Below are 14913 nucleotides of genomic sequence, written 5' to 3'. Positions count from 1 at the left end.
ATGTTTTGTGACAGAACCCAAACACAAGCGAGCCAATCATTTACCGTTGATGCTTGTTATGAGTTCACAGGGCGAGAATAGTTATGTAACTTGCAGATACAATTTTTTTAAAAATCGAAAATCCCATTCAAGTATTTTTGACCAGTAGAAGCACGAAGCTGGACTGGAACAAAGTGAGTAGCCAAAAGAGGGTTACAAATACGATATATCACATGGAGGCTAGCGAGTTATTTACTACGAAATCTCCTTGGAAATAAACGAACACGCAAAGGTACATAAGTGGATCCGTACGAGAACCTAAACGGAGACCAACGTCAGTACCATGCTAAGCTCCGAGGGAGTGTCGCAGCTTTCATGTAACTTGTGTAGGGGATTTTGTGCCACTTAGCAATATGGTCTTGTCTTTCATATTGTTCCTATTGTCTTGTACCTTACTATTATATGCCACCTATATAGTAGTATATAAGTAGCCACAGTCTACTACGCAGGGGCATCAGACAATCACCTTACTTACCCTCCGCTCGTAATCTCACCTCTGTTCTGCACCCAATGCTGTCTACCTACCTACATCTGGAGCCCACCGCGATCTGAACAACCATCTGCCTGTCAGACCCTGACTCGACGGCTAGGGCCCTCTACAGGCGCTAGGCGATCCAGATTGCCTTCTGCATGCCACCCATGCTGGACTGTTTCAGCGACCTGACACTCTAGAGGACTCACCCCACTCCTTGAGTCCATTTCGAACCGGTTATCCTTGCTGCCCTCACCACTTCTGTTTATCCTGCCACTATGTCTTCTGGCTTTTATTCTATGCCCATTGCTCGCAACTCAAGCAGAGGATACTCCCCGGTTCTCCCTTAAACCGGATGAGCTCGATGACTTCTTCACCAAGTCCTAAATTTTAGCTGCGTTTCACAATCTAACAGACGAAAAACGTGTCCACGCCATCATACGCTATGCAGATTCCGAAGCTAAGCACCTGTGGAGGACATCAGATGGATATGATGAAGATATTAGCGACTGTAATTGAGCAGTGTTCAAGAAGGACCTTACTGATGGCTTCTACTTTGCATCCTGAAAGCACAAGTCTTCACAGAACCTGACGAGACAATGGAGGTGACCAGGAACAACAAGCCAAGACGATCCCGAGTGCTACTACTGCCAGTTCATACCCATTGTGAAAGCCTTGCGAGAGAAAGGCATCATTTCGGACCATGAAGAATGACATGGACTCTGAAAGGGATTTGACTGACACACCAGGGAGCATATCGAAAATCGCATCTGCGTAGATGTCACCTGGGACCACAATGCACCGCCCACCATCATAACCGTCCTAGAAGCTGGTCGATGGGCACTTCATTCTCTAGCCTATGACACAGACTCCGATTCTGGCTGTTGGGATTTTGCTGGAAAGTTCTAGAAAGGACAATCCGGCATCATGCCGAGAGTTGATGAGTAAGCCCGAGAGAAAGAGAAAGTTGTAGTAGATTCTAGATATAAGTCTGGAGAGTATAAATACAAGCTCTGTAGGAGCTGTAGAATAATAAGTTCATACCTTCTGGCCTTACCAGCCTGGAGTCTACCCTGCGCATCACCAAGGATTTCCAACACTGGCTATGATGCCCCAACTCGCTGTCGTTTCGTTACAGCCAAAATGAAAAGCCGGTGACTTCTGTCCATCAATCCCCGCAGTCAGAGGCCGAGTCTTTCTCCATGGACAACATGCACTTAGCCCTTGAAAAGTTTGCCTTGGCCCAAGCAGCAGCCATTCAAGTCATGGTATCATTCAGCATACAAACTGCTCTGGCATTGACAATGATGTACCAGTACAAGCACCCTACCCTCCAGATGTCATATAATGTCCCCCTCCCCCCCTTGGAGACCCATCCATCTGTTCCACTGCCTACCTCAGGACTCATGCCTTCCAGTACTGCCAATTCTGTGTCCCCCATCCCGGATAAAATCGGCACTCCAGAAGAAGAATGTTCAGCAGTCGACGATGACAGCTGCGGTGGAGGTTGGAGGTTGCACAGGTTTTATTGACTACCGAAGAAGATAACGACATTTTGCCTGAAGCTGATGTTGTAACCGTCGCCCGGGCCCCAGAAAAGAAGGACAAAAAGAATGACATTGACTGCATGACAACACAAGACAGTAAGGAAGACACTGCACCCCTGTCTGCAGAAAGAGATCAGTACATGGAAAGGCAGAAGAAGAACCGAATGCTATAACTACTGAATGCCAATCTTCCCACAGTGTAACATCTCACCTCGATGACCCCAGCAATCTCTCTTGTGTCTATCAGCCAGGTCTGTACCCCACAGAACACTACCAGTAGACATCCTATACGCTATTCCAAGTTGCTACTAACGAGAACAACGCAGCGTATCAAGCCAAGGTCGATTCATTCCCCAGTTTGGCAGCCACACCTCCAACCTTCAATCCCTTCAACAAAAAAAAAACACCTAGACTGCTTTATCATTTCATACGAAGGGATTCGAACCCGAATTACGTCCACATATACAGCCGATACGCTACGGTCGCTGTCGGCTACCTCTCGGACAAAAACCTACTAGTAGCGCAATTCAATCAACTATCAGCAAGAAGTCGATCATACCCAAGAGGACGAACCAAAATTCAAACAACAACCTCCCATGGGCAGGAACCTGTACCAGTCATTGAGACCCAGTATACTATCCACGGATCGAGGGCCACCGCTTGTTGACCCTCACCCTGTTCTGTACCCAACACCAACTACTTACTTACACTTGTAAGCTGTAACTTGCTGCAAGCAAAACTGAAACTAGGTAGCTCCCAGCAACAGCGGAACTCAAACTGGAAACACTTTTCGTCTGGCTGCGATCAAGGACCGATAATTTATCCGCTCCACTATGAATGAACGTTTCCACTACAGGGATTAACGCACGGAAGAGCCCGGTTCTGGTGCAGACGAAGTAGGACTATGTCAGGGGCAATGTAATTGCTAATTCCTGCAAGCTAACTAGACTAAGGTACTAGACAGCGCCGCCACCAGAATAAACCAAGGTTAGCTCTAGTGCCTCGTTATAAATGAATTATGTCAATGATATGCGCTAGAATATCTCTAATTTGCAACCTCTGCATCTCGCCGCTTAACCTGGACCTGGTGGTCTACTTGACGCTCAACAAGAAGATAAGCTAGACATCAGTCCTTGCTCGCAAACCTCGATGTCGCCCTTAATCTGGCCCCAATTTTCAAAAATACGAATCTGCTGGAACGTGAGACTACCGTTGAACACCGACAAGAAGACAGCTCACGGTAGCGGTACACAGAGTGTCATGATGCCGGCTAACAGCGCTGTGGCACCCACCGTACCGAGTTTGTGGTACATCGCCCCAGCAAATAGCGGGAATGCAGCCGCAAAAGTCGACCGCATCGCACTATTGCTCGCCATCGCACTCGCGGCGATGGGCCTATATGCCGTCACCAAGTATGTGAAAACGGCGGTGAAGACGAAATATATCCCAGCTCCAAACGGTATGGATGCGATGATAGGAACAATCCAGTGCACCGATGAATATGTTGTGAAGGCAAGCCAGTACAGTCCGACTGGAACGAGAATACCGCCCACTTGGCCCATATACAACCGAGCTTCCGGAGGGGTCTTCCCATTATTCTTTTCTGCAGCGCGGGTGACGACTCTGAATATAATGGAATGAAGTCATAAGGCATGCGCATTTACAAGGATGAATTTGCTTACCGGTTCCAATACGGCTGCGTGAGCATCGCGCTGATCATACCCAAACCAATGCCAAGGTATGTCATCCCGGTTTGTTGCATGCTGAACCCGTGATGTTCCTCGAAGATAATGGGAAAGGCTTGGAAACTGAGGTAGAGGATTCCGAGGATGAGGGAGGTCCTGCGAACATGTTGATAAGAAGGTATCTTTCCAATTTCAAAAAAGCATACCATGTGTTAAGAAGAAGGGCCATTCGGTCATACCAAATCAACTCTGTAGACCATCATTAGACTAAGCCAGAGAAAGCTGAAAATGCCGTACGGAAGGGGGTGTAACAACTCATGATGATAGCCCGAGTGAGGTTTGTGTTTCGTTTGTCTAGCGGTGCCCACAATTGCTGGTTTCCTGTAGATTTCCGTAGTCTTACGCCCAATTCAATGGATATGTCAGCCAAGAAAAAGGATTCCACGCACCGTGCAGCTTTTTTCTTGAGGATGACCGGAACGTATGTTTCGGGCACCAGCTGTTAAGTGGTCAGATGGCCAAAAAAAAAATAGATCGAGACAGACGCACCAAGAACAGTGCAACACATTGGACAAAAATCCAAATTAGCAGAACACGAAAGGTCCATCGCCAGTGAGTGTTCTTCACGAAATATCAGCTTCAGAAGATGGAAGGTAGAAAAAGCCGACTTGATTGATAAACCCGCTGATCAGAGGTCCAAATACTGGACCAACGAATGGTGAAATCGTGTAGAATGCCATTGGACTAACACCCAGTTAGCCGAAAATAAAACGACCACTATCAAGAAGATCTCACTTTGCAACGGTAGCATTATCGAACAAGTCACTCACGCTGCCTCCAGCGACGCTCAAAAAGGCGGAACCACAAAACCCAGTGACGAATCGGAATATCAAGTAGACCTCTGCGTTGCATTATAAAATTTAATTCAGCGTGCTTACGAAGAGAAACAAGACATACCAATATTGGGTGCGAACGCTATGGGCCATGAAAACACAAAGAAAAAAGCGTAAGAGACACGGTAAACGATCGAGCGGCCGTAGACTTCCGATAAGGGCCCCACAAGTAGAGGACCTAGACCAAGCCCTTCAACGAATAAACTGATTGAGAGTATGGTTACAGTATGCGAGACATGAAAATCCTTCGCAACTCCTTGTTCTGCGAAGGATGCAACGGAGGACGCGCACGTCACACAGAGAGATGCGCAGCTGATGATGACGATAATGACCCATTTCCTGAAGGTCGACATGGACTGCGGGTTGTCCGTTTCGTCGAGGCGCACCTCGAACTGGAGATCCGGGGTCTGAGCATTGTCCGCTTTCTTTTCGGTGATAATTGGGACGGAAGAGGTCTCGTTCTCGACAGTTAGTGAAGCAGTCGACAGCCCCGACATCGTAATGCTACGTGGATAAGGGAAGAATGTAGGGGCAAGGGTAGATGGGACTTATGACTCGAAAAAGAGGAAGACATCGTATCAGCGGCAACCTCAGTCAGCACGCGGATAATAGTTGGAGAGAAAGCCCACGAGATCGGAAAATTGGAAATCGCTATTGACCGCGCTGCGCGGACCGCCAGCTCCGCTTGCATATTGATTGTCGATGTCGATCATGTATCTTCAGTGTAAGTTCCCAATTTCAGTTATTATCAGAAATGACCTCTTTTTTTTCCCAAGAAAACTTTCAAAGGCGTCAGAAGCTTTCAAAAATTTGGCACCGCACAGATGGGACGGCGGGAAGAACCGGGTTCATAAGCGATAATGCCGATTCTTTCCGTGACTTGTTGGGGGGAGAAGTCCTTGTCAAGTAGAAAACACCGATCCCACAGAGGCCCGTGAATACTAAGCAGCGCAATTGATCGAACTCATCTGAATAGGGCCTGCGGCAAGGTGTCACCTCTTTCTGGTTGGCGGAAGACAACGGTTGAGCTGAGTTGACAGTTAGTGATACCCCATGTTATTGTCCTGTCTATTTCAGTCCCGTGCACAGTAGGTACACCAGTTCACAAGTGGATTTTCACGAGTGACCAACAACGGGTAAAGGCCGATATGGCTCTTCTAAAAATTTCTTCTCCTCTTCAGTAAGTATGATGTGTACCGCAGCTAAACGGCGACTGACTTAGTAAACAATTCAACTTTCAGAGGAGCTAGCAGCGTACCGATCAACTGTGTCAGATTCTCTACAGATGTTGTGCCTACGACCGGTGCCGTCACACCTTCGCGGTAACCTCAGGTCAGGTTTCGTAAGCACCACTATGACAAACTCTCACCCTCTTTGCTGAGTAACCAAGCAATTGAAAGCTGCGCCATCGTGATGTTCTTCTTTTTGGCGAGAGCCTCAACCCTAGCAAGAAGTCATCATCAGTAGTTAAAATATGGACCGCGTCAGCTGTTTAAAGTACGCGCCTGGCGACGATTGCATCCATCGACTCAGATCCGGCGTATCTGCTCAAGACTCTATGATCTCATCAGCATAAGAACGCGTGGGATAGATATAACTCACTTATCCACCTCTCCACGCCGGGTAGCTTTCTGTTCAGACATTGGTCTCGTCAGTTTTCCCCTCGCGAGGGGTGACCACGGCATCGAGCCTACGCCAAACATCTTGCATCGTCGTCAGCAAAGAACCACCACCTATCAACAGGTGGGAGCATACCTTGAGTGTTGGAAACATCTCCCTCTCTTCTTCACGATAGAGAAGGTTGTAGTGATTTTGCATGGAGATGAATGGCGTGAGGTTTTGGTGGATAGCATAGTCTAGTTATCGTATTGAGTTTCGCGTATCCGCTTTAGGTGCCGTGATCTCACTTTGCATCGCGTGAACTAGATTTTGCTTCAGATATCGAATCGAGACACCTCATTGAACCCACATTGGTATGCATGGCAAGAAGACATCCCGATATAACGAACATAACCGGCCTTGACAACATCATGGAGAGCTTGCATCTACACTCTTGTCAACCCGGCCTATGCGACGAATGGAGGGACACGGACCGTCTCGGCGATGGGTGTCTGGTAGTCGAATCGATGACCTGTGATATCTTAAATCAGTTTTTACCTTCGAGGCGTGGTAGCGTACATTGTAACACATCGATGTAATCGACCTGAAGACGTTTCAAGCTTCCTTTCACCGCGTCAAAAATGTGCTGAGCCAACGATTCATCAGTCGGTCCGCATCTTACACTTTGACTATCCCACCTTGCGACTCAGTCCATGTCGATTAACGTATCCCTCTGAATCAGCCCTAGGATCACCGAAGAGACTGACATCTGGACTGTCTCCAACGACACCATATACCTGTGAGTAAATAAAATTAGTGCCTATCCTCGGAGTTGAAGGAGGGGGTGCCCCACCTTGGTTAATACCACAATGTTCTCTCGGGGAATGTTGTGGGTCTTGATCGCTTCGCCAAGAATAATCTCAGATAGACCATTGGAGTACGTCTATGGAAGAAGAGTGATAAGCCGACTGAAGGAAAGGAAGTAAAGTTCTATCTACATCGGCCGTGTCGAATGTGTTGATGCCTGCGTCGTATCTATGATAAAGGCAAGCTGAGGACTGGAAGGGAAGCAAGAGTGTAAAGGCACACATACGCAGCCTTGATATGCTCGATCCCTTGCTCCTTCGTCAGGACCCATGGTTGCCATTGCGTGCTCCCATAGGACATACAACCCAGGATGATCCTGGAGACTTTCAAGCCCGAGTTCCCCAGACGGACTGCTGGCGTGAGGATCATAGATTATAGATTCAAGAAAGGAACTCACCGTATTGCATGGTGGTAGACATGCAGGTAGATGGGGGTGAAAGAACGGACCGAACAGTCGTGCTGTTGAGGTTAGCTTATGTATAAGGAAGATTACAGGCAACATGACGGAGATAACGTCAAGCACTAATCAACGATGTGGGTCATATTGCTCTTTAGTCCGAGATCCAGGTTCCTGTGGTGATGGAGCTCGATAAAAGAACCCAGATACGTCAAGGACCGGTGGATACCGCATGAAGCTCCAGTGCTACTTCCGTTCCAACTTCATCAACGTCTGCGATAGTCGTAAGACCTGCAAAAGGGAAAACTGGGATCTAGTCTTATACGAGTGCGTATGCGGGCACAAAGGGAAGTGCGCAACTGCGAAAGAGGACTTAAGTACTCTATGCCGCTACAAAACACTGCTATGTAACAAATTAGCCATGACTCATGATGTAATAAAGAATGGTACCCTAGTATGTATTTTCAGATGGACCGGGTCACCATAGGATCATAAAGTCAATAATTGAATATGAGCTGTTATAAGCAAGAAAAACTTCTGCACAAAGTAAGCTATTACACAAGGCGATATTCATGCGTGGTTATGTCATCAGGGACATATAATGGAGGCTCATCGAACATTGTCCGATAATGAAGATGTCGACTCGGATTAGAGGGGCGAAGGCATTCAAGCTTCGGCTTGCAGAAAATCATTAGTGTGAAACCATTTCAAAGATATAGAGCTCGCAAATAAATTTAAGAGCCAAAGATCTGTGGAGACCGTTATATAACTTAACTTTATGTAAAACAACTTGAAAAAGATTTCTGTCACAGACGCGCCGTGACGACCTCGTGATAGGTGCCGCGATAGTGAGGTGCCGCGATAGTGACCGTGAGAACAGCAACGTTCTAATTGACGTCCGACGGCACTGACCGCCTGGAATGGGCGTCATCGAGATATCTTCCTCTCCAGAGCCCCCTGACTTTCCTGCGGTAAAGCGCAGAGGGAGAAGGCTTGTGAAAGGTAGGGGGAAAGGCAGGGCCAGGACTCCTGTGGATATCATCGACATCACTAATTCTGACTCGGATCCCTGGGCAGTCCAAGAGATACCTTCGGCGGCACACAGTGCAGCAGGACCTTCCACAAGCACCAGTGTCATTAATATTACAGATGACGAAGACCCATTGATTGTGAATACTGGTGCCTCAACCTCTGCTGCTGCTGCCGCCGACGCCCTCGCACAAGTACTCGAGATTGTCCCCGATGTCGAACCAAACTACGCCCAGGAATTGATCGCAGGGACCTTGCCTACTTTTGGAGACAAGGTCGTTGAGACAGTCCTACACTTCCTGTTCGAGGATGCTGGCTACCCAAAGGCGGAGAAGAGGCGCAGGGCGGCCAGTGGCAGCGGTGCAGATGGCAGCGTATCAAAGAAGGTGCGAGGAGGCGGCGAGGTGGACTACGCTAGTACTGAAAGGCCCTTCGCCGGGGGACCTGACTATGCCGACCTCGCTATCGTACGTCCTCTCCTGTTTCCAAGACATTTTCATTCTTAACTGCGTATGCATGTATAGGAGCAACTGACACTGGATTTTCCCAGCATGCCCAAACCTTTTCTCAGGAAGCTCTTCAGGGAAAAAGGAAGCTTCTACGCGCCGACATACCTTCACATCGTTCGCGAGAAAAAGCGCGGAGCAAAGCTGGATTACATCCCGAAGAAGACACTGACCCGCCGTGGAAAAGGCAAAGAGCGCGCCGAAGTGGATGCGGAGTTTGAGCGCGAGAAGGCTTGGCTGGACGGGCACGATGAGGAGGGGAAGACCGTTTTCCCAGAGGAAGAGGCACCGGAGGGCGAAGGCTTTGAGTGTGGCTGCTGCTTCTCGGAATACCCTTTCGTATGCATCTCCCTTCTTATGAATGCTTTACCTGACTTCGTATATGCCGAAATTGCAGAATAAGATGGTGCAGTGTCCTGAGGCACATCTTTTTTGCTCGGATTGCCTTACGGCATACACCTCTACTCAGCTCGGAGCATATGATGTCAATATTTTATGTATGGACCAGTCTGGTTGCAAGCGTCCCTTTCCAGAGAGCGAGCTGCGTAGATTCTTGTCTCCTAAACTAATGGAGCTGTACGAGAGAGTCAAGCAGCGCAAAGAAATCGAAGCGGCTGGTCTGGACGGGCTGGAGGAATGCCCATTCTGCGAATTTAAGTGTGTCATCGAAAACCCAGACGAGAGGTTATTCCGTTGTGGGAATGAGGAGACGTGCGGCGCCATCACATGCAGATCATGCAAGAAAGTGGTATGTGCCGTTTCTTTCTGTTTGTCGGATCTGGACGCTGACCTTATGCTATAGGACCATTTACCAAAAAGTTGTAAAGGCACGTATCGGCCCCCTTTTAATGTCTCAACAAATTAATTCCACGCTCTAGAGATGGAAGAGGATCGACATCTAGATGGCCGGCATACGATCGAGGAAGCAATGAGTAATGCTCTCCAACTAGAAACATCCTTGACTCTGATGTCTTTTAAACGTAGCCAAAGCGCTCATGAGGAATTGTCCAAAGTGTCAGAAAGGTATTTCGTTTTCATCCCCCTTTGCAGCATCTGATTCTGCTTCCCAGCGTTCATCAAAGAGGCTGGAGTAAGTCCTTTATCTCCATCTATGAAGCAAGATCAGCTGGCTGACCTTCGACAGTGCAACAAGATGATGTGCCCAAATTGCCAGACCTTATCGTGCTACGTTTGTCGACAGGTTATCACCGGTTACGATCATTTTAACGTGAGTTCGATGATTCGATACTGTTCGTTCTGAAGTAGATGGTCCTCTTTAGCCACAAGCACCTGGAGCATCGACAACTTCAAAGTCAAAGAAGTGCCCCTTGTGGGACACAGTGGAGCTACGGCATTACGATGAGGTCTGTACTTTTTACACTGTGCCTTTCGCCATGACCTTTACTGACCTCCTCTAAAGGTTAGAGCAGCTGCGGAACGAGCTACGGCCGAGTACCACGGAGATCATCCTGATATCGACGAGGCGGATATCAAAGTCGATTTGCCCAAGTCGCCGAACCTTCAGCAAACGCAACAGCCATACCATCATGCAAATCCTCCTCAGTTTCACATGGCGGTTCCCCCGGGTGTCAACGTCAACGATTATGAATGGGACCCGAACTTGCACTACGCTCTGTTGGCCATGCGGGAAAGGGTGTGGAGGAGGAGATGGGTGGACTGAGAATTTATGCCCAGGCTTTCTTGTCATCTTGATATCTATGCGCACAGCCTACTCTACTTCAAATTTCAGTCATTCATTCTTATTGTTCGAGGGAGGGAGGTAGGGAGGGAGGACGTTTATTCCGGTTGTTGGTTCCTGGGAAGGAAGCGAACCCAGAGTCCGTACTATACTTGTGTTCTACGGTACCGAACACAGTCTGGGCCGAACAGATTCAGCATAGCCTCTCATAACTAGCATCAGAACGTGTGAATATTAGTCTGTATGTTATTTTCCAACTAGTTAGTTTCCTTACGACATTCCTTCAGGCATGTCTGACATGAGAAACCGACAGGTAAAACTGTACTGAATAGCAACTGCGCTAACTAGAGTCGTTGCTAGTACAACAGCATTCCCTTTCATTCGGCGCTTCCATTCAGTAAATACGCTAATTGTCAACTTTACAATGTTGCGATAGATAACGATATGATAAAGCCCTTTCAAAGCTTTTTTTGATGGCGAGGATCTGAATCTAATATATTCATGAGAATGGGCTTAAGCAGCTGAAGGAGCTGAAGAAAAGAACCAACTCTTAGTTCCTCCGCCAAAACCCAGACCAAGAAGGAAAGACAGCCTCATGCTGGCGCCGAGATAGACGAATCCAATGCTTCCCCAAAGCATCGCGTTCCACTCCCACACTTTCCAAAATGCATCTCGTCCCAGAGGCGCCATCGTTGCTAGATGGCCCAAGTCTGCAATGAGCAGACAGAGGAGAAGGATGCGCCATGTCTTCAGAGAAGATGTGGAGGATAGTACGAGGTGCTCGTTTAGAGCGAATAATAGGTACAAGTTGGCGAGTTGGTACAGGGCTATATCGGTTTGGGTGTTCCTGACCGCGTCGGGCTTGAATGAGCTGGCGAGAGTCAGCTCACCCAAGTAGAAAGAAGGATTTAGGGCGGCAATGCACCCTGAAATAGCAGAGATAGGCTCGATGTACAGGAAAAATAGTCGGTACGGCAAAGGAATGGTCAGAGTCATGGTCCACTACGTACGTACGGCTCGGGATCTTCCGAGTCCCTGTGAACTTGGACCTATGACGTTATGTGGGGCAAAGCGGCATTAAATACTCGTTTTCTCACACTTGTGTTTCCTCCCCCCCAAAATCAAAACTCTCCCACAGACCACGACCAACCAGTCACCAGTCACCAGTCATGCTGTTAGCACGCAGGTCTGCCGTCCGGTTCTGTTCCCAGTTCTCCCCCCGTCTCGCCGCTGCCATCCATACTACCCGCGTTGCGCGGACGGAGGAGGGCCACAACTCGGATTCATACGCCAAAGACGTGGACTTTACTCCGCCGTCCGATCCGAAGATATATAGGATTGATCCTGATGCGCATAGTGCGCAGAAGCCGTATGAGCCGCCGTCGAGCCAGTGGAGTGAAGTGGGTGCGAAGAGCGCGCTGGAGCTGGGGTATAACAAGACGATGATGATGAGCAAGGAGGAGGAGGAGGAGGAGGAGTCACATAAGCTGCCTGGTGCCGTGCCGGAAGTGAAGGAGGGCGAGGGGTTTGCGAGTGCTCCTGGAGCAGAGAAGAAAGGAAAAATAGCCTGAGCCCGGGATTGGGATTGGGATTTGGTTCTGGTTCTCGGTGAGTTTTATTCAATTCCCAACAAGATGCTTTTTCTTGATGATGTTCAGGGAACGGAAATTTGTAAATTAAGAATGTACTGTCATGGCTACGCGATATTTGTTGAATCAGTTACATGAACCATGGTCCAAAATGCTACTCTACCAGGGACTATTTCAATTTGTGTCAGAATAATAAGAGGCCGAATTTGTCTCACAGTGCATTGCCGACAGGGTAATGGTTTTTTTTTTTTTTTTACAACCGATGGCGCAGACGGAAGAAGTTTTTCATAAATTCCATAAAAACTTTTAAATCGGATGATGTGGGGGCGCTGGGCGCAACATCTCAAGATGACAAGAAAATGAAAGAAGAAAGAAGAGAGAAAAACTTGGTCTGCGGAATTGTGGTTGGGGATGTCAGCCAATCATCTTACCAGCTAAAATTACACCACGTGGTGCCTGACATTCTCCACGCGTATTTGGACTCAGCCACCCACCCTGCGCGCGCTGCGTTCGTTTGTCTGATTGCATATTCCCATGTGTAATCCCTTTTCCTCTCGCCACGACCTCCATCCTCCCCCCCCAGCAACATCCATGGTTCCCCATCCCTGGCACTGCCTGACCTATGCCCTCCTTATCTTGCCGCCTCTGCTCCTCACCACGTACCTCTTCGCTGTGTTTCCCAGCCCCCCAAGCGCAGTATATCTCTATCCGTCACTTTCCAGTTTACCACAGGAATGCCGGTCCTGGAAAATCTACTCAGAGGACTACTATCCCGGCGGAGCATACGTTGGGCTTCCGTACGGTCGGGTGAGTACTTTTTTTTTTTTCTTTTTGCCTGACGGATCGGATCGTACGACCGGATAGTCCAAGGAATATCCTCTAATATGCTCATGCTTTCCGCGGCCCTCACAGGTTCGATATTGGCTGTTGGGCCCCGAAGCGGGACGAAAGGTTCGTCGATCTCTTTCTTAAATACTGAGACAGGCCGATCGTCGTCTGACTCGGAATCTCATCGGCAGATTGTCCTTGTTCATGGTCTCTCGGTGCCCTCGCTCATCTGGAAAGACATAGCACCTCAGTTGGCGGCCCGTGGGTATCGCGTATTGATGTATGGTGCGTATATCGTTTCGTGTGGCGTAATTTCGACTGATAATTTATTATTATTATTATTATTATTTTTACCAGATCTTTACGGTCGTGGATACACCGATGCGCCACAAACTACGTACAATACCCAGTTGTATACCACTCAGCTGGCGCTCCTGATGCAACATGTCAAATGGGATAAAGCGATAGTAGTTGGTGTCTCGATGGTGCGTTATCTTTTATTTCCCCCCCCCCCCTTGTCTCCGCTCTAATGTTGTTATTAAACGTCTAGGGAGGCGGCATTGCTGCCGCGTTCACAGCTCATTTCCCTCATCTCGTCGAAGGAAAAGTGGTCCTCATTGCCTCTACTGGGATTATTGAGGTATCGTACGATTCCACAAGTATGATGTGGTGTCCATCACTGAAAAACCAGAAATAGTCTAGCGACCTTCCCAGGACTCTCAAGTTCATGTCTTCTCCAGTGATCCAGAGCGTTACTTCAAGTGCACCGGTACGAGTTGAGTATAGATTTCTGACCCTGACTCTCCCACAGACGGGGGTACTCATCATTATTAAATCTCTACAGAAATATCTTCAGAACTTGATCTTAACAGATACGCCGCCACCTGCTGACTCTGACTCTCTACAAGAGGTACGTAATTAGAATACGGGGGGGGTGGGTGCATTTATTATGATTTGTCTAGATTGTACGAATACAGTCTGCGCACCTATCGGGATATAACGCCGCCATTTCTTCTTCGCTGCGGGAGGGCCCCATTCGGGGGTTAACATATGCTTTCCAGTCAGATGCCTTCAATGGCCGGGACGTCCTCCTGATACATGTATGTTACGAACCGTTGGCTATTTATAGGTTTATTATGGTCTCACGTGCGCCCACGCTCACATTTGTTTTTGCTCTCAGGGCACAAATGACCGCACCGTCTCGTACAAGTATGCTTCTGAGATACAAGCCCTCCTCCCTCCTGGTGCGACGTCGAAATTGGTCACGGTGTCAGACGGGGGCCACGACTTGACGATAAGCCATCCCGGTCTTGTGCTTGCGGAGATGGATAAATTTTTGCTCTAATCTTTTTTTTTTCTCCTTTTTTCGTTCTTTTTCTTTTTTTTCTTTATTTTTATGGGTTTTAGTCAAACTGTTTCCTGTTCTGTTTCTGTTTCTGGTCCTTCTCATGCTTGTTTACACTACGCAATCCAACATCTGTCATTGGATCTTTTTGTACTGCTCTACATATATCATATATTACACGTTGGTATCCATCCACTACACTAGATCAACTTACAAGATCAATTACTACGCCTCCCTCGCACAGGTATCCATTACATACATACCATACCCGATACGTTCGTTGTAGCAGTACTCTGCATAGATGATTGCGGTACACTCCAAAGTGCATGTAACACCCACCCCGACGACCTTATTTCGAAATACTGGAACGTGAGTATGTGCCATCGCCATCGGAAGGCGGGGGGGTACTTGGCTCTCC

The 14913-nt window shown here is 48.1% G+C and overlaps 7 protein-coding genes across 7 annotated transcripts; 4 read left to right on the top strand and 3 right to left on the bottom strand.

Annotated features, from left to right (window-relative positions):
* Positions 1–1713: 1713 nt before the first annotated feature.
* Positions 1714–2231, top strand: BT62DRAFT_919002 (uncharacterized protein; the record flags this gene model as incomplete). The annotated part of the gene is made up of 2 exons (XM_043184115.1): positions 1714–2017; positions 2077–2231. 2 exons carry the CDS (start codon positions 1714–1716, stop codon positions 2229–2231), a joined length of 459 nt encoding a protein of 152 aa, XP_043041289.1.
* A 953-nt stretch (positions 2232–3184) lies between these two features.
* BT62DRAFT_891313 (MFS general substrate transporter) lies at positions 3185–5133 on the bottom strand (the record flags this gene model as incomplete). The annotated part of the gene is made up of 10 exons (XM_043183064.1): positions 3185–3248; positions 3298–3681; positions 3741–3899; positions 3950–3992; positions 4041–4141; positions 4193–4242; positions 4293–4364; positions 4412–4487; positions 4539–4644; positions 4701–5133. The coding sequence occupies 10 exons, from the start codon at positions 5131–5133 to the stop codon at positions 3185–3187; spliced, it is 1488 nt and encodes a 495-aa protein (XP_043041288.1).
* A 619-nt stretch (positions 5134–5752) lies between these two features.
* BT62DRAFT_980220 (Aldo/keto reductase) lies at positions 5753–7471 on the bottom strand (the record flags this gene model as incomplete). The annotated part of the gene is made up of 14 exons (XM_043189493.1): positions 5753–5838; positions 5895–5963; positions 6006–6079; positions 6142–6192; positions 6239–6339; positions 6392–6492; positions 6544–6558; positions 6606–6681; positions 6730–6767; positions 6815–6881; positions 6934–7032; positions 7089–7178; positions 7234–7270; positions 7329–7471. 14 exons carry the CDS (start codon positions 7469–7471, stop codon positions 5753–5755), a joined length of 1047 nt encoding a protein of 348 aa, XP_043041287.1.
* Positions 7472–8383: 912 nt separating this feature from the next.
* On the top strand, positions 8384–11002 carry BT62DRAFT_930827 (uncharacterized protein). The gene is made up of 10 exons (XM_043186011.1): positions 8384–8995; positions 9053–9373; positions 9432–9782; positions 9837–9861; positions 9913–9966; positions 10019–10057; positions 10105–10124; positions 10179–10262; positions 10315–10398; positions 10455–11002. Exons 1-10 carry the CDS (start codon positions 8420–8422, stop codon positions 10713–10715), a joined length of 1815 nt encoding a protein of 604 aa, XP_043041286.1. The 5' UTR covers positions 8384–8419; the 3' UTR covers positions 10716–11002.
* A 26-nt stretch (positions 11003–11028) lies between these two features.
* BT62DRAFT_947964 (uncharacterized protein) lies at positions 11029–11859 on the bottom strand. The gene is made up of 2 exons (XM_043188048.1): positions 11278–11859; positions 11029–11223 (listed from the first exon to the last, which is right to left on the bottom strand). Coding segments are annotated over exons 1-2 (453 nt in total). The 5' UTR covers positions 11730–11859; the 3' UTR covers positions 11029–11222.
* BT62DRAFT_792376 (uncharacterized protein) lies at positions 11767–12363 on the top strand. Its single transcript, XM_043182307.1, has one exon. It carries the CDS (start codon positions 11903–11905, stop codon positions 12302–12304), a length of 402 nt encoding a protein of 133 aa, XP_043041284.1. The 5' UTR covers positions 11767–11902; the 3' UTR covers positions 12305–12363.
* Positions 12364–12803: 440 nt separating this feature from the next.
* On the top strand, positions 12804–14854 carry BT62DRAFT_930824 (alpha/beta-hydrolase). The gene is made up of 9 exons (XM_043186010.1): positions 12804–13129; positions 13235–13273; positions 13342–13435; positions 13508–13635; positions 13701–13790; positions 13848–13925; positions 13995–14060; positions 14113–14250; positions 14331–14854. The coding sequence occupies exons 1-9, from the start codon at positions 12914–12916 to the stop codon at positions 14493–14495; spliced, it is 1014 nt and encodes a 337-aa protein (XP_043041283.1). The 5' UTR covers positions 12804–12913; the 3' UTR covers positions 14496–14854.
* The last annotated feature ends 59 nt before the right edge of the window (positions 14855–14913 follow it).

Source organism: Guyanagaster necrorhizus, assembly GCF_019112545.1.
Source record: "Guyanagaster necrorhizus MCA 3950 unplaced genomic scaffold BT62scaffold_9, whole genome shotgun sequence".
In the NCBI taxonomy this organism is placed as follows: domain Eukaryota; kingdom Fungi; phylum Basidiomycota; class Agaricomycetes; order Agaricales; family Physalacriaceae; genus Guyanagaster; species Guyanagaster necrorhizus.
The sequence above is the reverse complement of the archived record's forward strand: the minus strand, read 5'-3'. Positions and strand labels throughout refer to the sequence as shown.

Excerpts from the sequence above, each read along its gene's own strand:
- BT62DRAFT_792376 (XM_043182307.1), top strand. The coding sequence starts at position 11,903 with ATGCTGTTAGCACGCAGGTCTGCCGTCCGGTTCTGTTCCCAGTTCTCC.
- BT62DRAFT_930824 (XM_043186010.1), top strand. The coding sequence starts at position 12,914 with ATGGTTCCCCATCCCTGGCACTGCCTGACCTATGCCCTCCTTATCTTG. Across the intron at positions 13,636-13,700 it reads TAGTAGTTGGTGTCTCGATG|GGAGGCGGCATTGCTGCCGC; the intron begins GTGCGTTATCTT and ends TTAAACGTCTAG. Across the intron at positions 13,926-13,994 it reads CTTCAAGTGCACCGGTACGA|AAATATCTTCAGAACTTGAT; the intron begins GTTGAGTATAGA and ends AAATCTCTACAG.
- BT62DRAFT_930827 (XM_043186011.1), top strand. The coding sequence starts at position 8,420 with ATGGGCGTCATCGAGATATCTTCCTCTCCAGAGCCCCCTGACTTTCCT. Across the intron at positions 9,862-9,912 it reads TTTACCAAAAAGTTGTAAAG|AGATGGAAGAGGATCGACAT; the intron begins GCACGTATCGGC and ends TCCACGCTCTAG. Across the intron at positions 10,125-10,178 it reads CGTTCATCAAAGAGGCTGGA|TGCAACAAGATGATGTGCCC; the intron begins GTAAGTCCTTTA and ends GACCTTCGACAG.
- BT62DRAFT_947964 (XM_043188048.1), bottom strand. The coding sequence starts at position 11,729 with ATGACTCTGACCATTCCTTTGCCGTACCGACTATTTTTCCTGTACATC.